This window comes from Triturus cristatus, chromosome 6 (genome assembly GCF_964204655.1).
Source record: "Triturus cristatus chromosome 6, aTriCri1.1, whole genome shotgun sequence".
Classification (NCBI taxonomy): Eukaryota; Metazoa; Chordata; class Amphibia; order Caudata; family Salamandridae; genus Triturus; species Triturus cristatus.
The window spans coordinates 1,770,724,284-1,770,747,282 of record NC_140589.1 but is presented as its reverse complement, the minus strand read 5'-3'; the positions used below and the strand labels follow the sequence as shown (position 1 = coordinate 1,770,747,282).

Genomic DNA, 22,999 nt, shown 5'->3' with positions numbered 1-22,999 from the left:
TATCCCTATATTTGTGTGTAGTATTTTGTTGTAGTGTGCATTAAAGTACTCTACTTTCTTGACTGGTAAGCACTAGGATATACCTTCATTTATTGTGCTGTTGTGTGGTTCAGGGCATAAGGGGGAGACGGCTAGGTATTTTCCAGTTCAAGCTGCTTACAAAATGGTCATCACAAGATTATTATTAAAGGGAACACTAGTAGGTGGCCTCTTGTGTTCCCTTTGGTGTCAGGAAGCACTATGGCAATGTATCCTTTTTGAAACCCCATAAATTTAGCTTGTAGCAAATATCCTCTTTTCTCAATATGTTGGCGGGTGCCCAGTAGGGCCTCCAGTGATGTTTTACAAAAACTAGGACCAAAAAAACTAAGTATTGACAAAGCCTAAAAGCTGGCAGCCTGCGCTAGAGTTGTTAGCTTGGCAAATGCTTGTTCTTCCTAGGACCTTGGCAAATGCTTGTTCTTCCTAGGACTTTTCCAGCAAAGTTGTATTTGCGACCTGAAGTGTACCGTCTGGTTCTTTTATGCTTAACCAACGTGTTGTGCTGGCACTGTTCATATTTAACAGATACAATATTGTATTGTATTTTAATTACATTTATGTAGTGCTTACTACCCCTGACGAAGCGTCAATGTGCTTTTTCACCAACTAGCACGCTACTCCGGAACCCCAAAAGGATTAGCAGTGAATTAATACAGTGAAATATGAAAGTAATTTGAGTGGTGGATATGTTAGTCTGTTATTTGGATTGAGAAGAATAGTAGAGGGGTAGAAGAGGGAATAGGTTTGCATTTATATAGCGCTTGATACTTGTGTTGTAAGTGCTTTTCGGTGAGTAGCACGCTACTCCGGAACCCAAACAGGATTAGTGGGGATTTAGTATTGGGAAATATGAAATGAATTTGAGTGCTGGACATGTTAGTCTGTTATTTGGATTGGAAAGGAATAGTGGAGGGATAGAAGAAGGAGGGGTCTTAAATGTTTTTTGTTTTTGGAGTTCATAGCAGTAGGAGTGGGTTTGGGATGAGTAAAGGGAAGGTGGAGGGGTAAGAGTCAGAGGGAAGGGTTTAGAAAGGCTTGTTTGGGAGATCTGAATAGTAAGAGGTATGAGATGATGCAAGGAGGGGTGGGGGAAGAGTCTTGAAAGAGTTATTTTGGGGATCATAGTAGTGGTATGGGGTTTGGGATGAATTAGACACTGGAGGTAGAGGATATATTTATAGAGGTATAGGGTGAGAAATTGGATAGTGCTTTGTATATGCTGAATTAGAAGCAAAGTAATACATATATAGATACATAAGTACATGGAAGGTATATATATGCAGAAGGAAGGTAATATATGTAGATTCATGTTGCGTTTAATAAACTCCAGCTTTCGAGTGTTGTTGTACTTTAAATTAATGTATTTGTTTTTATTTTTGTAATTCAATAGTGAAGCAATTGTAGATAAATAGTTATGATAAAAGATGTACTTATTTATACAGTCACTTATATACATATTAAAATATAGAATAATGTAACTATAAGTAATATAAAAAAAATTTAAGCAGAACTAACGAATATCTATATTTTTCAAAACCTAATTATTATACACATTTATACAAAGCAATACACATATGTAGGTACATATCTATAGTCCAAGTTAATGCTAATATACATAGGGATATGCTGTATTTTTGTTTGCGTATGGTTGTTATGTGGAGAAGAGCCAATTCTTGAGGAGTCTTCTGAAGATAAGGTGGCTATCCGTGGATCTTATGTTTGGGATTAATGAGTTCCATAGTTTGGCTGCTTTAACAGAGAAGGATGTGCCGCCCATGTGTTTTTCTTGTATGATGGGATTTTGAGGCCAGGTGCCACCCTAGAGCGGTATTCCTCACTGTCAAGTACGGCGTTGGCTAACAACTTGTTGTTTTTATTAAAAATATATATATGACATATTTACTTGGAAGGGCCTGAGTAAGTCAACTTCATCTGTTGCAGTGTCATTCAAATTTTGCTTCTACCTACCAAAGAATACAGCATTGTGCGCAGGCTCAGCCCGCTTGAGCCATTGGCTTACCTGACTGTGAGTGACTGCATTCTGCTCTTGCAGAACACATTTTATATGTACACATTCCAGCCAGTGCTTATTTTCGTACAGTGCATGCCTACATGCAAAAAACGTTTACCATCAAACTAAGCATTGGTAAAGCCAAAAAGCTAGCAGCCTGTGCCAAACCTATTAGCCTTGTCAATGCTTGCTATCTGAATGATTTCCTTTCCTGTTTTCTCTTCCAGATAACGTAGCCATGGTCCAGCTGTACCAGAGCATCTCTTGCATGCTGTTGAATGTATTGATGTATTCTTTTTGAGTTGGTTTGAGCGTGTTCCAAGTTGAGTTAATTGTAATTCTCTCTTTGGGATTTAAAGTAAATCTGTCTAAGCCAGACTTTTTTTTTTTTTTTTTTTTTTTTTAACTTTCTTCTCTTCACTTTAACCAGTTAGCAAAGGATCTAACTGTGGTTAAAAACTGGGGCACTTTTCCGTTGAAAGTTTAATACTATTTATAGCAGCCACATCACGAGCTGAATTATTTGTTGCCACTTATTAAGAGTTGTTCAAAGTACCGAGTGCTTATGTGAGTCAACAATAGTTGGCGATAATTATATCTCTGTATAGTTATGAACAGAAGGAATAGCATGTGTTATCTAAACTTGTAACATTCTCGGTGCACTTCCAAAGGGCAAACTCTTGTAAGTACTTTTTCTATCGCCTTTTTCTGCACCACTATTAAAACCGATTAAAGAATGTTTTTATAATTCTCAGAGCACCACATAATAAGAAACAAGGGTTTATTTACCAGTAGCGACCACCTGCTAGCTGGCTACTAAATGCCCTGTCTTGTACTTAAGCCATCCCCGTACAGCAGCTGTTCTTATTCTGTGGTCCAGGGATGCCTAGTCATCCGCGCCACATACTCCGGGGTTCTGCGACTGCTTAGATAATTAAATAATATTCAGAGATAAATAAAGTGTATATAAATAAAGAAGCAAAATTGAAAGCTTTAAAACGTTCCGTAAATGCAAACAAATTTGAGATTGGAGGGTAAAACTTAAGTTCGTGCCCTTAGTTGATTTGGGGGAGTAGTGCAAAGGCATCAAACAGAACATATTATTGACGATAGATACCTCAGTTGAATTTAGAAAAGCCCCAACCTTCCCATTAAAATGGAAATTTTGATTTCTTATATTTGTCAATTGAATTAAATATTTCATCATTTGTATATTTGATGAATGCTTGTTTCTGTATTATATTTTGAGGTTAATATCCTCGAAATTGCTTGAGCCGCAATCTCTGGTTTCACATAATGACTCAGTGGGGGTCCCCGAATTCCAATAATGATTAAGTGGGGGTCCGAGCGTACTTTTATAAATACTGAAGTTTTAAGTGTCCAGCTTATCATGCAGAGGTGTGGGGTACACAAGAAAATGTACCTAAGAACTGCTCTGAAAAAACGTCTGTTAAATTTTTCCGGATGTTGAATCCATCCTGGTGAATATGTTGATGAAATTGGCTGCGGTCTATTTTGTTCTAGAATTACTTATGTGCATTTTACAGGTTGGGAACTTCCACAAATCCTCCTCCTGCCTCCCTCTCTCCGCCCTTGATTGAAGGGGTCGCTCGTTTTCCTTACATCCCTATTTCTATATCAGTCATTTCCTTCCTTACCGGTGCCTTCTTTTCCCCAGTCTTCTACCCCGTAAACGAAATCCCAGTACCTGAATGGTGCCCAAATGCTAGTGCACCGGACAATACCTTAGACCTCTACCCGTTCCCTACTATCTTTGTCCATGCCTACACCTCAGTGTCTGTACTCCTGCCCGTACCATTACTTTCACATTAGTACCGCTGCCCTGCCAATGTACCTGTACCATAGTACCCCTAGCCTAATAGACTGGCCCTAAATACGTGTCTATCTATATCATCCTATCTCTGACTACCTAGAGCCTAGAACCTTTATCTGTTCCTATTCCCATCCACCTGTCTCACTATCTATACTTTAGTGCTTCTAGTTATACCTTTATCCTAATGTCCTTTCCCTTTGCCCTTTCAATTACTCCTTCCTGTTTTCCACCATATCCGTTTTCTTGTATTTATTTTGTTCCCTTTTGAGACTTTTTGGTCACTTTGTCATTGATGAAATAACTAGGGTGAAGTTTCACCAGCCTGGGGTCGTCAGGCTAGTGTTCTTTCAAATGACATAGAGCCTATCATAACTTGAGTGTGTTTGTGCAGACCCTGCACAGGGGATGTGGCTAACGGCTAGAGCAGTCAACCTCGAAGATGGGGAAGCAGGTTCGAGTCTCAGCAAGGACGCTCAACATTCTGTGATTCTGGGCAAATTACTTTATCTCCCCGTGTCTAACAAAATGAATGTGTCCGTCTGTAATGCAACTGGTGCTCGTGTAAAGCGCACTGATACCTTCGAGTTAAGTTAGTGCTATATACCCCCCCCCCCCCCCCCCCCCAAATGTATTTCAGTACATATACTGCACAAATTCAGCCATCATCTGTTCGATAAACCATATTGTTCCAAGATTGAAGATTCTGGTGAAAAACGAAAGTGAGCCATCTGAAACCTTTGAGCTAGGCCATTAATGGTAACGCCTACCATAAATAGTCACGTCCTCTTAATTTCCATCGTCCTCTTTTCTGAGGCTCATTGTTCACCATTGACAATTGGTGGTATTCACCCAAAGCATGTGTCTCCAGCCGTCAACTCTGGCGCAGTCACTTTGCCGAATAAGCACACATCAGTAACATTTTAGGGTATTGGTATGAAATTCACCCTAGGATTTCACACCAGACCATTTTAAATGTGTTTATGGAGGTACAAAACCTTCAGGCTAACACTTCACACGTATGGTTTTAGATCCTACCACTACAAGTAAGAGATTTACTATAACTCGTTCGCCTCTCGCTTTGGACCCAAGGATCATCGCCCGCATGGCGAACCACAACTCTTTGAAGGCTACACTTGAAACTTGGACTGTAGACTATAGTAAATCACAGAAGAACAGGGAGCCATTTGTTTTGCATCAAGTTGATAGACCTATATGTCAGCTACCATAGATCACACGAACACACAACATGGTCTCTATTAACTTACACAACTATTGGCATTGTTGGTCTCCTGGGCTGTTCATTAAAATCATATTCACAATAACTGCAGTGGTGCTGCTCTATAGCTCAAACTGTCTATCATCACACACCACACCGTCTGTGGGAATCTATGTGAAAATATAGACTCAGAAATATAGATTGGCAAAGTGTGAGCTCAACATCTAATGCCAAAATGAGTTCCATTTTAAATAATTATAGTCTGAACTGCTTTAAGTGGCCAAGCCTAACATAAGCTTTTTTTATACAAGTTTGGGTTCAATTTACTTGTCTAACTTCGAGATAGATGTATTTCGGTAGGCTTGATGGTCCATTCTGGTGCCTGTCGAAGTTTTGGAGCAGGCTAGATATGCATGGTAGATATTTCAACAACAGATATGCTTGAATTTTTTTTTCGATCTGCTATCATCTCTACGCGATTCTTACAGCTCTTTTCGCGGGCACATTGTTGTGCTATCCATTAAACATTTAAATGTGTAAATTCCATGCCGCCGCCCCCCCAAACATTATTTTGGGGCTTTGATTAGTCATTGCCATAGAGGAACAACTGGGGCACATTTCTGTATATTAATATCTGTTCAGTGTCAGTTAAAATTCTTTTTTTTCAGTTGGCTGACTCGCTGCATACTCTCCAAATGTACAATATTGACAATAGAGTAATGACCATTACGATAAGTAGCCTATATTTCCATGTTCCTCCATAGCCTGCCCCATCCCCATCATAACAACCTCTCAATGACAGCATGCAAAGGATTTGGGGGGAAAAATCTGAATATAAGTGGATGGTGTTTGTCGAGATTTTGGTCTAGCGAATTGAAATTAAAATCACAATAGATAAATGAAAATTTAAAAAGTTTAGGGAGGGACCAATTTAATTGTTACAGTGCGGATTTTTTTAACCGTCACTATCCTGGACAGAATTATTTGTAATTGGTTGTTTCTGGGCCATTGTAATAACGTTGATAAAATCTCGTTTGCTGCTTCATTATTTCTCCAGTGCTTGTGTTTGAATATTGACCTGGTTCAAATGTTGGCTCTCTCAAAATGTATAGGGTGTATTGGGCAGTAAGCGAGTGTAGGGCTAGCGACTAGATGACGAATTATGTATGTGGGGGCACAACAACGTTTGGTTCTTACAAGATATGTGGCACCAAGGGAGAGACTTAAAAAGAGAACAGGCTGGTGGCAGGTTGAGAGGATAACCGCTGTGTGCCAGGCTAGTGAAAAGGTGAAACACTGAACACAAAAGGCCAGCTATTCTGGGTAGCTCGCCGTATAGAAGATACCTACTCAATGTCCGTGAGGTCACAGTATGTGCTAAATATAAATTGCTACATTTATGACGCTCATTACGCCTACAGCATGGCGGGACCGGAAGTGTCTGTGTGCGTCATCTCCGCTGTGGTGGTTGTCGTACGTAGCTTGTAGCGGCTTCCAGGCGTGTTGCGTCAAATTAATAATCCAAACCGAGCAAGGCATCCATCTGCCTGCGCGAGGGCTGCCATTTGTTTACAGATGCCATGTTGATGAAAAGCTCAATCTAAATATGCAATAAAGCATGTATTAGCAAAGATTGGTTCTTCATTGTAAATCACTCAGCGAAGAGTGATATCCCTGGATGCTCAGTTATTGCAGCGTTGATGTTTTCTGCTCCTGGCAGGGTGCAAAACCCTGATGTTTAGGAAAGAGGGAGTCTCGTTAAGACTGTTCTGTACTGAGTCGAGAGCCTTATAGAGAGCCCTGTGCAATAAATCTACCAACGTAATTAAAAAAAAAGATTGATGCAAGAGAGAGACCCTGTGCATGAACCTGTATTACATATATTTTTTAACACAATAAGATGATATTGTCCGTCTGGGTTTTTTATTTTTTAATCACAATTCTTTATTAACATTTCTATGTAACAATACAAAGTAAATTACAGTATGCATTAGCAGTATAAGGAAACAAGTCATCAGAAATAAAGTAAAAAATGCATTTATCTTGATAGGTAAGTACAAACCGTGCGGGGGGTGGTGGAGAGTTGTGCTTTAAAGTTGCCATTGACTTAGGGCTGCCCTTCATAATCATAAGGCCCACCTTTTTTTGTATTGCCCTATTCAACTGAGATTAAAGCACTGAAACCCGGCACGATGGTGGTGTTAAGGGGTTTTAATTTGAAGACCAGATGCCTTTCAAGGTCATATGACCAGGGCCAGCGCTTGCCTCTGTTGTTGTGCAGCCTTTGAAAATGAAATCTGCTTCACCCATTTACTGATTAAGTAAGTCCGCCTTTGGATGGCTGTCGCCCACTGCCTGCTGTTACCTCTTGGCTGCGACAGTGGGTGTGCTTTTTGGGACGATCACTCGTAGAATGGAGGCTTTGGAAACGAATTAGTGTGATTTTCCCGACACATTTTAATCATTACCGATTTCTAGCTAACGAAATATTGCTTTTAATTGTAAATTGCATTTGTGCTGCATTGAAGCTTCCTAGCGTCTTTTTCAGTGGTATCATTGCGATGTTCTAGTTTTAATACCTCCTTTATTTTTTGAAGTTGTGGTATTTCTGCCATTGCGTATGAGAGCTTCTGTGCCTCGACACCCCACTCCTAGTCAGTGCTTTATTTGAGGCGGCGGTTTCAGGTGGGGCACACCCGGCGGCGCAACTAGCGCTGAACTTTGGGAGGGTGGGGGGTATTAGTCAGGGGCTGGCTAGCTCACTAAACGGTAGGGCGGGGCAAACACGCCGATGGATAAGGCAGAGTTAACATGCCAAGCCATTTGGAGGGACCACCCACAGTGCCTATCTGGTAAGGACTGAGCATGCATCCATTCATCCACTGCTGAGTCATTCTTGCATTCACTCACTTACCCCTGCAATAAAACTGGCACAACTCAGCAAGCAAATGCAGAATACATTAAAATAATGTAAGTAAGGTAATAACCAACCAAACATATTTGTCTACAACAGTCCTCTGTGAAAATCCATGTAACAATATACCTGTAATGCTTATCAGCAGTCTTTATTTAACACAGTGTAATGCTAATCCACCCTTAAGGGCATGATGGATTTAATATATGTGTTTCAGAATAAATAAGATGGGTCTACTGACTTTGTCATCTTTTCATAATAAACATATTAGACTAATAGCATCTGGCATAAATTGTCCCAATGACCCAGCCAAGTCTGTAGCTTTCATCAGTGGCTTGTCACCATAACCCAATGAGGTCTCTTGTATTGTGCATAAACTGGCAGCCATCAAGTATCCAGTCATAACATGACAAATTAAATACAAGAATGCATCTGGCAAAACAAAATACAACCCCACTGAAAATGGCCCAGCTAGAAGGATCCCATTACAAATCTTCAATCCATGTGTTTGTCAGAGGGGATAACCAGTGCTGAAAACCTTGCTTACTAAGATAATCTTTGAGATTCCATTTAACAAAACATCTCTTCATAGCCTTTAATGCACCCAAAAGGCAACCCTCTCTGAAATGTCTCTTTGAGCAAACAAAACCCCTTTTTACAATAAATTGGGCAGGCCTACTTCCTTTGTGGCTTTTTCAAGTAATCAAATCCGATATCTGGCATAAAAGTTCCCAATTAACCAATCGGGCGTATAGCCTTTATCACTGGCTTTTCACCATAACCTACTCGGGCCTACTAAATTCTGCATAAATGCTCCCTAAAGCAACCCTCAGTCACACAGTTAGAAAATTATACATTTTCACAAAACAATATTCAACCACCTCCTATGAGGTTTAATAAGGGTTACTAAAGTGTAAGTCTGCTTGCACAGGTTGTCAAAGGAGAGAATTGGCACCAGGACCCTTGCCTGCTACGGTAATCTGTAAGAGTCCATGTAACGCAGTACATGTCTAGAGGGACTTGAACACAGGGGAATACCATTCCATCCTTAATCCACCTACCCTTATAGGCCTATTGTCTCCAACATATGATTTTCCCAATATATAAGTCGGGCTACTGCATTTGTCAGAAAGTTGCATAATGCAAAGATTAGCCATATGGCCTCCAATATACCATTTCAATGACCTAATCTATCTATAATTGAAAGTATTTCACCTCCGGGTGTTCACCTATTTGCTCACCAAGGTACTGCTCCTCTCTTGCTGTGGTGCTATTATGTCTCCAAGGTATGCCGGTCCCCTCCTCTCTCCTAAGTGTAGTTACAGACTCCGAACACCCCAGTAAGCAACCCACACTTTCTCTTGGAGTATACCCCTCTCCATGTGCTGTATACCCCTCTCCATGTGCTGTTTTTAATCTCTCTCACATGGTTGCTTACTGAATCTGGGTATTTCCTCCATTGGGGTGCTGCTCTCTTGTTTTCAGAAAGTGTTTTCCTGTCACACTCGTGGTGCAATTCTTTTAAGATGTTGCCCCCTATATAGGGTGATTGCACACTCTCTGGCTGCTACCTCTGCCTCCTCATTAGGGTTTCATTTTCTCCCTCCCAGGTGCTGTCCTGTTATTCTGGGCGTGCGGCTAACTCTCAGGATACTCCCTCTCACCAGGTGGCGTTCTCTCCTGTGGATTACCCACTGTCCCTCACGAAAACACACATACTCTCGGGGTGCTGCTCTTACTGTGAGCTCTTACGTCTAGTTCAGCTTTTTAAGAGTGGTGCCGCCCTCTCACTCTGGTGTTATTAATCAGTCAATGTCCCTTCCCTGTGAATCCCTAGTGCTGGTGTCTCTTTATTATAATGCCCGCTCTTAGGATTCCACCTAGTTTCTTCAGTCTCTCAAGCTGCGCTCCGGCCACTCTGCTCCCCCCTCAATATATTGTTCTGTCTTCTCAGTATGCTGCACTCTCTTGGGATGCAGTCCCATCCCTGAAAGTCCCTTCTCTAATGCAGCTTTCTTAAACTGTGCAGCTCCATAATACTGATAGTCCCCTCAATGCACTACTGTCCCTTGGAAATGTTGATGCAGACTTCCTGTGGTGCCCCTCTCAGGGCCCTGCTCAGGCTTTCTGCTTAGGGTACTGCCCTCTGTGTCACTGCCCTCTCCTTTGCTATACGTTATGGTGCGATCCCCTCTCTCTGAAACACCTCGGGGTACTGTTCTGACTTCTCCTCTTGTGTGCCGCCTTCTCTCCCGAGAAACACCTCTCTGGAAGCAACTCTCTCTCTGGTCGTGCTTCTCCATCCTACGAACAGTCCGCAGTTCATGGTTGCTTGGTTGTTACCCTCTTTAGTGCTATTTGTCAGGGTGCTTCCACCTCCCTCTGTCTTCCCATCAGGATGCGTCACTTGCTCAGAGTCCTACACCCTCTGCTACCTTGCAGATTGCTTTCCTTTCCATTTGCAACTCTTAATTTTCTGTTCCCCTCATGATGTTGCTGTTATCTCAAATGCACCCATCTGACTGCCACATCCACTAAGGTTGCCCTGCCTTTCTGCCTAGATCTTAGGCATGTTATCCACTTCGTCCTTGTTTGTCCACCAGTCACACTCTTTCACAGTTTCACGTTCATGGAGTGGACTTCGTGTCACAAAACTGTCATTATTCTGCCCATGCGTCTAACAAGGAGGACCTTTTGTAGTTATTCTGAGCCTTTCCTAACCGCAATTAGCCTTTTATATGTGAAAAATAAGCATGTGATTTGCAAAAACCTAACGTCTTCTTTTCACAATCAGTGTTATTGTTTATTTTAAGTGTCGTTTTTGACCTTGCAATTCTCCACACCTTAGCACCGTCTCCCTCTTTCAATTCATTGGCTCTGTGTTTCCACCCAACTGTGGACTGTGTATCTCCTTGCTTCTACTGCTCAAATCGCTATCCATCCTTGGCATTGTCTCTATCCCTGGTCTCATGACCCATCTTTTGTTCTTGCCTGCCCATTCATCCATTCACCTTGTCAACCATTCATCATTAGGTCCTTGCCTCTCTACCTTTCCTTTGTCCCTCACTTTCCATCTCTGGCCTGTCTCTCCATCCATCAATTAATCTGGTCTCAAAAGTATCCCTTTGTCTTGGTCTCAACACCAGTGTATCTGCTATCCCTGTCTCGCCACACATCACAAGTCATGACTCCCACCCTCTTCCTCCAGCTAATACTTTGGCTCTGTTTTTCCACCCATATGTTTAGCATATCCGTCCACCCATTCCTTAACCCTGGTTCTTCCATCGGTTGCTGGTATCTCCAAGCAGCCCCGGTCCCTCTCTCCTCATCTGTCCAGTCCCACAATCTTCCCTTGTCTCCACCCATCCCATGCCCCTCCATCCATTCCGTTCCTTTACCCTGTCCTTGCCTCTAACCATTCCATGCCCCCTAGCCCACACTGTTCCTCTGTCTCCAGCCTGTTATAATCCTGAGTCAGGCCCATGTAGCGAAGCAACTTATTTCTCACCATTGTACTCAAAATAACCGTTCAGCCGTGAACTTTTGCACATATTTGCATGCACAACAATGATGGATTAGTTTCTCTGCAACTAAACTTGTTTACACATCTAGCTTCGCAAAACATTATCACAATGCCCTGAACATCATGTACAAGGTCTCTTTTCGCACTATGTACAAATGTCATCTCTATCTTCTTCCACGGGGCGACAGGGCCATCTACGTATTCATAACATTACTAATCTATATGCGCATTGCAAGGCTGCTATCTATTCTAAAAGATGAACATCCCGATTGATTTGGAGAGGATGCACTTCAACTGACACCGAGGGTCCCAGCATGCTGAGACTTCACCACATCTCGTGAGGAGTGTTCAAGTCGTGACCGAGTCCTTCATTCTCTCCCATTAGGTAATTGGGTTGGATCGTCCCTTTGGGGGATTCTTGACTCTACACCTACACAAACTCTTGGTACTCTTAGAGTAGGGTTCGCATCGTAGGAATATGCTTGATTACTGCCTTGCATATGCCAACATATATACATTGTTTTAGCACCATGGTAGAGCTAAATCTACTATTCACGCTTTTGGTGCTCGTAATTACTTTTATCTGCTTCTGTCTATTAATCATTTCAGCACACGTATTTTATACATGAATAACGTTGGTTCAATAAACGTATTGAAAACGTTCCACTGTGTCTTCTCTGTATATTTCTCTGAGAATAAGTGCGCAAGAGTGACTGAGCAAAAGTTTCTGTACTGTTTCCACGATTCCTGAGGGGTCAGAGTTGTCATGTTCAGTGGTTGCCGGAAACCATTCGCTCCCTGGTAAGGTTAAGGGCGCTTACGGTGGCACAAGCCGACATATCCTGCAGGGTATCCGGAATCTGTCTCAACACCAAGCCCCTAGTTTGTTTTCCCACAAAAGCGCAGATCCTACAGATTAGTAGGAACTAAACGACACGCCTGTCTCTTTTCCCTCCACCCACCCCTTGTCATGGTGTTTTGAGACAATCCACATTGTAAATTTCGGACAGCGCTGATTTTATTACCAGGTTTAAGAGACTTGCACAGTATTGTCTGATATTCTACACAAGATGGCATTTGATTTAAATCCCCTGAAGGAATGCACGTTTAGTTCGTGAGATAGCACAGGTGGGTAATGTGCTAGCTGCGGTGATCAGCATGTAGCCTGCAGGTCATGTTTACATCCTGTCAAGTCTGGCCTGGCTAAGTGTTTCATCTTTCTGAGGTCGATCAAGGGAGCCGGAAGTATAGAGGGTAAAAAAAAATCTAGCTGCTTAAATGTCGAAATATTGACCAGAGGGAGAAAGCAGTGCTACAGAAGAACCTGCAAAAGTGAGATTAAGGGCCAGAGAGTGTAGATTGTTGGATGAAACAGGCTTGAGATGGAATCAAGACAATGCAGCCTTGGTGTTCGGCAACCCTGACTTTCAGCAGTGCCGCTGGCAAGCTTCTGAAAGCAACTTTTTGTACTAGCACTTATTCTTTTACACATTAACCACTGCTCCAACTCAGTTGTACACCTGCATACCCTTCCCAACACCTACACCTTAAGTTATTTAGACAGTCCATACATGTGCTTTCTGTTGATGCCCAAGAGATCTGGGGCCGTATTACACATTGTGCCCCCAGAGTGCAACAAGTGTGCGCCCTTATGGTATTAGAGAAAGAGCCGCAGAGTCTTGTGCGGACTCTTCTGTAATACTGATAGCGCGGCTGTTACATGTGCGCAGGCTCTATTTTCTTAGGGCCTATCCTCATTTGCATGGTGGCATGGCCCCATGCAAATGAGGCCACCATGCAATTGAGGGTATCACTTTGACTCTGCATTCGCACTGTGTTATGGACCTGGACGCAGAGGCAAGCATGCCCTTTAGAGGCGCTCTGATAGTGCGCCCCAAAAAGGTTGGATGCTGTCCATGTACTCCATTGAGGGCAACCCTCTGGAGGGGACACATGGGGCCCCATGGACCCTCCCCCCCCCCCCCCCCCCCCCCCCCCCCAGATATACCCCTACAGGTAGATGTACTCATTCACTGCACTCATCTGCTGAAAAAAGTAGACTTACTACAAAACCATCCTGGAATGTGTGTCTTCCTGAAACCGGCACTTTACATTGACGATGAGCGGAGAAACTGAACACAACTTTACTGCCGACATGGTGGCGTTGATGACTCTGGAGATCCGTGTTGCATCAGTGTGCAACTCGTAAGTGTTTTTTTATTTTTTAGCTATAATATTGGCATGGTTACAGTTTTTTTATGTTCTTTTGTCACCTCTATGCGCCCTCTTGTATCTAGCTCAATGCCCCTCGTGCACCATGCCCTGCTTCTGGTCTCCCTTAAGGGTAAAGGGAAAAAAAAGCAAGGGGGGCTCAAAATATGAATACTCTCAAACCAATTTGAGACTTTAATTTCTTAATTAACAATCCTTTAAATCCGATCTCATTTGTTAGGCATTATTCTACAAATTGTTGATTTTTAGCGGAAAATACATCTTCTTTTACTAAGCGATAAAGTGTTTGGTCTCTTTAATCATATTGAATACATTAATTTGGCAATATTATTTTCCTGATTTCAGAATAGTTCTTTTGTCATAACCTTTTTTTTCAAATTGACAATCCTGTGACGACAGCATATTTACGCATTGTGTCTACTGTTATTCTTAAAGAAACCTATGTCGAACGGAGGCAATGCTAATGTGGCTTGTGAGTTGGCTGAAAGAGTTCTGCCTTGTTTTGCTTGTGATTTCCCTTTGGTTATCAACCGTGAAATGACTGTATCTCAACTGATTGATAAACGTTAAGTTAACACTGTGAAGTAAAGTCATAGATCCAGGCATTTGACAGAGAGAAATTGAACTGTCTGAAGAAGAACCATTCATATTGGATTATGGGGAATAACGTTCTGTGGTTTTGAGAATGAAGACGTACAAGCAGAAGAAGCTCAAGTAGGGAAGGAAGGCAAGTGTGAGTTGTCTATGTGAAGTAATAACAGGAGGAGATTCGGAGTTTGCAGTCCTACAGAGTTAATGGTGGAAAGCAAAAGCATGTGTCAGTGAAGAATGTTTTCAGGGGTTAAAAAAACCTGTTACTAATAGGTACGTTTTAGCTTTGCTTGGCAATGTAGGAAACGGAAGGTTCGAATGTTTAGCTAGTCGAACAATAGGCAGGTGAGCGCAACACTGCTCTGCGATGATCAGACCGTTTTCATGTCTGGACTGAGAAATTTCGATTGAAGGAGAGGTAAATGATAATGTAGTCAAGACAGGAGAAGCGTAGAGATGAGGGTTGTCGTTTAGTGAAGTTAATCAGAAAAAGGAAACATTGTGAGGAAGGGACTTGTTGCAGATATGGGTGGGTGAGTGAAAGGATTATGAAATTTGTTTGTTGGATACCAGAGAATTGGGACGGAAACAGTAGCGTGTCGTTGAAATAGTTGAGAAGTAGACTCGACAATTGAAGGTATTGAAATGAAACCTTCTGGAACGTTAGGGGAGGTGGAGGAATTGAGCTTACTAAGGAGTGGGCGAGCAGCCTGTGTGACATACAGACTAGGCGGACAGGGATGTCAAACGGAGATAGTCAAGATCAGTGTTGAGTGTTCAGTAGCAGAGGTGGAGGCTAGAAAATCCAGCTATGGGGAAAGATGTGTAGAGCTTCAAATCAATTTTCTACCAGCCTTTGGATTTTCACACCTGTATATAAATTTTCTAAACCTGAATACAAAAAGAAACCTGAGGAATCATTCTGATATGTGAGGGTTTTCTGTTGCAGGTAATCCATGCGTATGAGCCTTGGCTGAAGCAGCATGTCTTGGAAGGCCCACCCACCTTAGCCCAAAGCTATCAACAGTTTAAATGAGTTGCTTTCTCTGTGCTGTGATAAGTGTATTTGATCTCAGACCAATTTCTGCACCGTTGCTCTTGCTTAGGTTGTCCGCACAGAAAAGAACAGCTTGAATAACCGCTTCCTACCATGGGATGAGATTGAAACGGAAGCAATTCTTTCCATCGATGATGACGCCCATCTTCGCCACGATGAGATCATGTTTGGTTTCCGGTGAGTAGCCTAGAATGCACTGCATTTATCTGAAAAACACATGTCGTATGAAGGCGGTTTAAGTGTAAAAGGCTATGAAGAGGTTGAGAATCTGCGTGCAATTATGCAATTAATGTATATAGATGAGAAACTAACCAAGGATTACGGTTTTCCTAAGTGACTGTCGCTCTGCAGCTAAGTCTGACTGGTGGTGTCCTGTACTCCTCTTCAAGAAGGTTGTAGGTCACTACAATGCAGCCCAACACCACGCAGCACACTTACAGTTAGTACGCTTCCCATGCATTCACATTCACTGCAGCGACCTATATCACTACAGAGTATACCATGGCGATGCATTAAAACTAACACTCAATGCATTTATTCAAATGCACTAACAGATATATATCTATATAGGGCTACTGGTCACACCCACCTACAGCATCGGTGCAAGTCCCATCAAATATACACAAAGTGGGCCTTTCTCAAGATTCATAGAAACTTGGTTTCTCGAAGGCGATTTCCGCCTAAATGCATTACCAGAGATAAAGGAGCAACATGTTGTTGCAGTGCCTTTTTTCTTTGACTCTTGGAAAAGGCTCACTTTGTGTGTGTTTGTGTAGCTCTTTTCCCGAAGATGTATGTATGCAGATTTTGGTCTACACTGCATACCTCCGTGTTTGTGTGTATTTTTTAAGTTGTAGTTTATATGTTGTAGCTTAATCCCTCATAGCCATCCATAAAAAATGTTTACTACCCCTTACTCATCCATGAACCCCCCCAAAAAACATTACTACCCTGTGGTATCTGAGTCATGGATGGTGATGTCATGACTAAGGAGACCTTGGAATGATATGTTTGTCAGACTGGAATTGTGTAGGGTGGAGAGGGGCAGTTGGCCAGAGAAGCTGTTGAGAGCTGGCGGGATTCTCTCTTTATGCTGAAATAACCTAACTTCTCCTTCAACGATCCTGCTGTGGACTACTTCATGTCTGCCCTTCCTGAGGAGATTCCTACATACTCCTATACAGCACTCATCCCTGAACCCTAAAAACACCTTACTACCCCTTACCACTACCCTTCTCATAAACCTAAAACCCATTACTACCCTTACCACTACCCATCCCGGAGCACCCCTTTGTTCTCCTTATTTGTACCCATACTTGGACCCTTCAACACATTACCATGGCCTACTTCCCACTCGTAAACCCTTAATTGCAAATATATTGTGTGGTTGCTTACCACTTGGAATGGGAAACGCACTGTCGTGGTCCCTCGCACTGGATGCGTTGTAAAGGTGGGCCACCCTTCAAGACTGTCCTTTGGTTGGTTTTCCAGCAGTGGGGCTGTGACTTAACGCCATCTGCCTGTTAAAATAAGCAGGCTAAGTCGTTAATGTCATACAGAAGCCTGCAATTTAAAATGAAATTCTTTCCCCAGAATGTAAATATGGAAAACTGACCTTTATCACTGCAAGATTACCAGTGGAGCTCACTCTGAATTGTATTATTTACCAGTCACAGGCAGAACGTTTTTTCTGTTGCCAAAGAATTTTAAGAGCAAGAATGCTTTTGTGGAACCGTATACATGAACACTGAGTTTCTTTCTGGGTGCTCAACCTTCACCCATACCCTATCATTGCGCGGAGTATGCCAGGTGGACCAGCACTCATTCCCTTCCTACTTGCCAAAGTGTGAGGCCTCCCCAAGCCCCCTCCTTAATTTTGTTGCTTTGCAGTGTAAATGGCGAATACACTAATTTCAGTGTTCAAATCTACTATTTTCCCCCTGAAATTGGAGAAGCTATGTTTGCAAAACTGAATGTCTTTTTGCAGACACTTAAAATTAGCTCTAAATTGCGATATTTCTGGCCCGTGGCTGCCCCAAAAACACAGAAAAATTCGATCTTCCCCCTTTACCATCTACGGACCCCCAACAGAAATCTGTAGTGATGCGTAAAAATAAATGTCTGCTCTTCTAAACCTTCTGGTGTCCGGCGTCATCACTACAAAATCACTATATAGTTACACTTCCTTTGATCTACTTGTTCCATATTATGTAATGGTCTGTCATTCTATGAACGCATCCTTGGTAAAATTACTTGAATCTGGTACAATCTGCATGTTGTGCACGTTGTGTACCCTGCATGTTCGCCAGTATTGCAAGTATAAGTGTCGGTATTCCTGATTTATCTGCTTTCTTACAGGTACTTGTAGGGCTAAAGCCCAAACTTCACTGGATTAACCAAAACAAATTTGTATAAAAAAAATCCTAGTGCATTTTAAAGAAGAAATGTTCTTTTCACCCGTTCTAATGAAGCAGACTGAATAGTGTAGACCTAATTCATTATATTTGACTAAACTATACTTTTACATAAAGTCTGCCTGGGCATTTGAGAACCATCACCACCCAGATAAACGCTGTGTTTTAGTGCCATTTTAGGCTAGGCAGAGGGCATTCATACATAATATAAATACATATAAAACATATGTTCAAACATATGGGATAAATTCAGCTTCTGGTCATTGGCAGTATTTCAAGTTCCCTATTTCTACCTCCACATGTCTCTAGCCAGACATCTTCTGCTGATCTGCAAGTGAAAAATGTTCTGTTATCCTGTACAACAACTGCTTAAAGACTTTTTCCTTGGTGGATTTAGGGAGTTCTCATTGTCACAGTTAATGGGTTGACGCCATCTAGGTTTACCACCCCTACGGTTGGCCCAGTCCGGCGCAGATGTGCAGTCACATTGTCACCATCTTTGGCATACATTTCTATATTTGTTATGTTTGTGTAGTGTGACGTGCAGACTTGCAGATACTCCAGGGTGCTTGCCGGTCTGACCATGAGGCCGTGTGACTTACTCGTTGTCCAAATAATGTTAAACAAACAAAATCGAGACAGTCTGACATTGGTGTGTGATGATGTTTGCTAAACTGTTTTGACTCCCAACATTCACCTTCTGAAATGTTTCATCTAGAAACAAAGTTAGATTGTTGAAAATAAGTTATGCTCAATGGCCTTGTCTTTGTCCTTTGTTTAAGTATCTTGGTGGTGGCCATCTGTCACACCAACTCATGTAGGACTTCTTTGCTTCTTGCTGCCTTTTGAAAGTAAGGATTCTATCTGTTTCCGACCCCACCCACAACATTAAACGTGCCGTCTTCCTCCCTTATAGCAGTCCCATCCATCTAATATATATATATATATATATATATATATATATATATATATATATATATATATATATATATATATATATATTTATTTATTTTTTTAATATACTTTAAATAGCATTTTTCCAACCATGCGCAACATAGAATATCATCTTTATATAGTAAATATGCTTCTGTACAAAATAGTGTATTGTCTTTGGTGGGCCAGACCTGCTACTGTATATTTTAGTCCTTGATTTAGTGCAGACAATACTCACCTGGCCATGTCACTTGCACTTTGCAGGTCAAAACAAGAAATAAAGTTGTCTATTTCAGTCAAAAGAAAACTAGAATACATGTAAGGCAAACAGTGCAAATGGCACTGACATATAAACAAATGGTATGAATTATATGGAGTGCTAAAGTTAACAAAAATGCTGAATGTTTAAGAACGTACAAGTATAGATGGGGCATTAGAAAATTTACAATTTATAAACCTATCTGAAAAGAAAGTTATGATACTTTTATTAAGTAAATGTTTGGAAGTTAATAATTAGTAGTGAATAAACGTATAAAACATTTTTGCAGTAAGATTATGTATGAAAAGATGTAAAGAAGGAGCACAGTTTATTGCCTGTTGAGAGCATTCTGAATGTAAGGGGCATTTATCACAGAAGAGTGGAATAAAGGGGGCTGGCTCTTTTTTTTTTAAGTGGGCGGTTTAGTTAAGCGGTTAAAGGCAAAGAACTGATTTAATTCTTAATATCCTATTATCTGATAGAGACTTCTAGCCGCACATTCCTTATCTTAGAATTATCCCCAGGTGTCAGACTGGATCTGGATATTTTCTAGCAGTACCCCTGCACACCAGTAGGCGCGTTTTGGGTCCGTGCCGAAAGTGGCATACGTGGTACCTATATAGGTGCCGCCTTGGCGCGCTGACGTCAGTTCTTTCCTTTCCGTGCCAGGTAGTGCCTATCCATGAGGAGCTACCCCCCAGTCACTTTTTGACTGGCATTTTTTGATGTTTTGTCATACTTTTGTGAAAAATCCTTTCTCTGGTGTGAAAGGGATTTCCCCCAAGAAATCGGCTGGTTTCAAACCATGGAGAGCCTGTCAAAGACAGAGGTCTGTGACAGACCCCCACTTGTTCAATTTATGGTCCTCTAGAAAGACCATGACTCGAAGGCCTACAAGGATTACCTCCTGAATCACCCGAATATGCTGAGGGAATGATCTCTCAAGCTCCTGGCCACCCAATGCAGGTTGACCCTGCGACAATCAAGATCCTAGTTGTGTGGAAGGTCCCTGGGCAGTTGTCGTCCCGATCTCCGACTTCTCCGTGTATGTCCAATCCTCAGGCTAGAGAAGGGAGATTCAGCACTTCAAGCTCTGCGCTTCTGCATAGCCCAAATCAGGCTCAGCTCCTTGCTTCCCCGAATGTGCCAGAGCGACCCGTCCAACTATGAGTTCTATAAGGGCATGCACCTCATTTTGGGCAGCTTGACCCCTCTGATTAGTGCCTTTGGACCCCATGGGTTCAGGAGGGGCTGCTAATGAATTCCGGTGGGTATACATTTTATGCGTTTTTTGCAGTTGCCCAACCAACCTTCCTTATTTAAGTCGCCTGTTGTGACAAGATTTCTCAAAGGTTTACAACACATGCCACGCCCTCCTCCCCCGGCCATTCCTCATGTCCCACTGGTACTTGATCCTGGTCCTCACTGTCTTGATATGCGGACCTTTTGAGTCGTTACTCAACTGCCCTCCCTGGTTATTAACCATAAAGAGTGCTATTACTTCGGCCAGGAAGGTCAGTGAGCTGCAGACACTATTGGTGCTCCCGCCTTATACTACTTTTTATGTTGAAAACCTGGTTCTCAGGACATGTACCTCCTTCCTTCCGAAGGTTGTCACCCCTTTCCACTTGGCCAGACGATCGCCCTGCCTACTTTTTTGCCTCGTCTCATCCTTCCAAGAAAGAGGAATAATTCCACCATCTGGTTCCAATAATAGAATTGTTGTTGTACCTCGACCGCACAAAAGAATTGCAGGTGGGTGACCAACTCTTCGTTGGATATGTCAGGCCCTAGAAAGGGAGGGCTGTGCAGAAACAAACCATCTCCAGATGGATAGTCCTCTGCTTAAAGATGTCCTACGCATTGGTCAACAAGCAACCACCTGAGGGCTTGCACACTCATTCTACCAGAGCCTAAGCTGGGAAAACTAAATAGCTTGCCGAGTTCCAGTCCTTCAGGCTACAACATGGGCTTCACTTCACACATTCACAAAGCACTACTTCCTGGACAGTCTGGTCCGCAGGATGGGCATTCTTGGTCTGAGTTGGGTTCGCAGCTCCGCCTCTGGGGAGGCATTGCTTGGGTATCTATTCTAAGGATGGGTATCTGCGGCTAGAAGTCTCTATCAGATCAATCAATCAATCCATTTGTAGAGCGCACTACTTACCCGTGAGGTTCTCAAGGCGCTGGGAGGGCGGGTGTGCTGCTACTGCTCAAACAGCCAGGTCTTGAGAAGTCTCCTGAAGGCCAGCAGGTCCTGGGTCTGTCGTAGGCGGATGGGGAGGGTGTGCCAGGTTTTAGCGGCGAGGTGAGAGAACGATCTGCCTTCGGCGGTTGTTCGGATGCGGGGGATGGTGGCGAGGTCAGCGGAGCGAAGCTGTTGGTTCGCGGTGTAGAAGATGAGTCGTTCGTTGAGGTACGCTGGTCCTGTGTTGTGGAGAGCCTTGTGAGCGTGGGTGAGGAGCTTGAAGGTGATCCTCTTGTTGACGGGGAGCCAGTGCACAAGTTACTTAACTTCAGTAACACCTTATCTGGTAGAGAGACTATCTAGGCGCAGATTCTTTACTGACCCTCCCATCCTCCCCATTTTGCGTCCTCCATTAAAGGATGAGGTGTCCCCTTGAGCAGAGCCCTAGAAACTCACTCCATGCTCCATTGTGGCTCGGGACTCCTGGTGTGGAAAGTTGCAAAAATGAACTGATGACAGCCTGCCGAGGTGGCGCCTATATAGGTACCGCAGATGTCACTTCTGATGTGGACGCCGCCCACACAGAGCCGAACTACACCAAACTACCGGCGCGCAGGGGTACTGGAAAAAAATGTCCAGATCCAGTCTGACTCCTGGGGTAATTCTAAGGTTAGGAATCTGCAGCTAAATAGTCTCTACCAGATAAGGCTTTACCGACAGCAAGTAACTTGTATTCACCAGAAATATTTTGATTTTGTGAGCAGATAAATGGGAGTGTTCATATGTAGTACTTGATGCTAGCTGTCCTTGAGTAGTTCTCAGTTCCAGGGTTAACCTTTTAAGGGAGGGAAATGTTTTGGCGCTGGAGACAAGCCGAACTGCTGAATCAGACCCCATTTTACTGTCTCATAGGAAACGATCTGAAACATGAGTGCTTGCGTATGCATTTCACTCCGCACGGCAAAGCCCTTGGCAGTTCACCCCTGCTTCCCTGGATTGTGCTTGGCTGACCGCGGGCCAGATCTCCCCGTATACGTGCAAACCTCTAATGAAAGCCTGCAGGTAGGTCAGGACGCTGCCTGCCCGCCTCGCGGAGCGCCTCTCGGTTCAGCAGTCACGGTACACATAGGATCCTGAGCCATTATGCACATTTGTATGCACTGCAGGCTCCTCCAATTATTTCCAGTATTCCTCAAAGCAGCACTGCTTCAATGAGCAGCTTTTCAAACTGGAAATGGAAATTGATTTGGTTCTTTCATGTCTCAGAGTGTCCTCATGCATGTTATCTCTGGCGGGTGTCTGTCAGTCTAGGAGTCCAAGTGCCTTGGGAAGCGCTGCAGTGTTCAGTAACAATGATTTAAAGCACGGTGCTTAACTTTTTGACTTCTGTGGACCCCCACAAAATGCTCTTGGTCTAAGCAGACTCAAAATAAAACAAAACCAAAGAAACAAGCCTGCATCAAGCGCGCGCACATTATAAAATATTTATTTAATTCAACCAAAAATGCAAAAATCGAGATTTTAATGGGAAGATTGGGGCTTTTCATAAATGTTTTTTTTTTTTTTTGTGTCTGTGTTTTGCTCTCAAATGCATCCTCTTTTTGTCAGCGGATACCACTGCTTCAATTGAGGCCATCAGTAGCCCATGCTAGTGTTTGCTGTACTTGCTCTGCACTCACAAATCAATCTAAGGATGCCAACTTAAATTTTAGCCTTCATTTTCAAATTTTTTCAACTTTCCAGAGCGTTTTTAAATTTTTAGTTTTTATTTTTTTATCTGTACAT

At 42.7% G+C, this 22,999-nt stretch overlaps 1 protein-coding gene across 1 annotated transcript in view; it reads left to right on the top strand.

Annotated features, from left to right (window-relative positions):
- The window catches only part of EXTL3 (exostosin like glycosyltransferase 3), a 215,703-nt gene that overhangs the window by 148,002 nt on the left and 44,702 nt on the right, over positions 1–22,999 (top strand). The window contains exon 3 of the mRNA XM_085613055.1: positions 15,470–15,597. Within this exon, the coding sequence (XP_085469181.1) occupies positions 15,470–15,597 (128 nt within the window). The remainder of the gene's footprint in view (positions 1–15,469; positions 15,598–22,999) is intronic.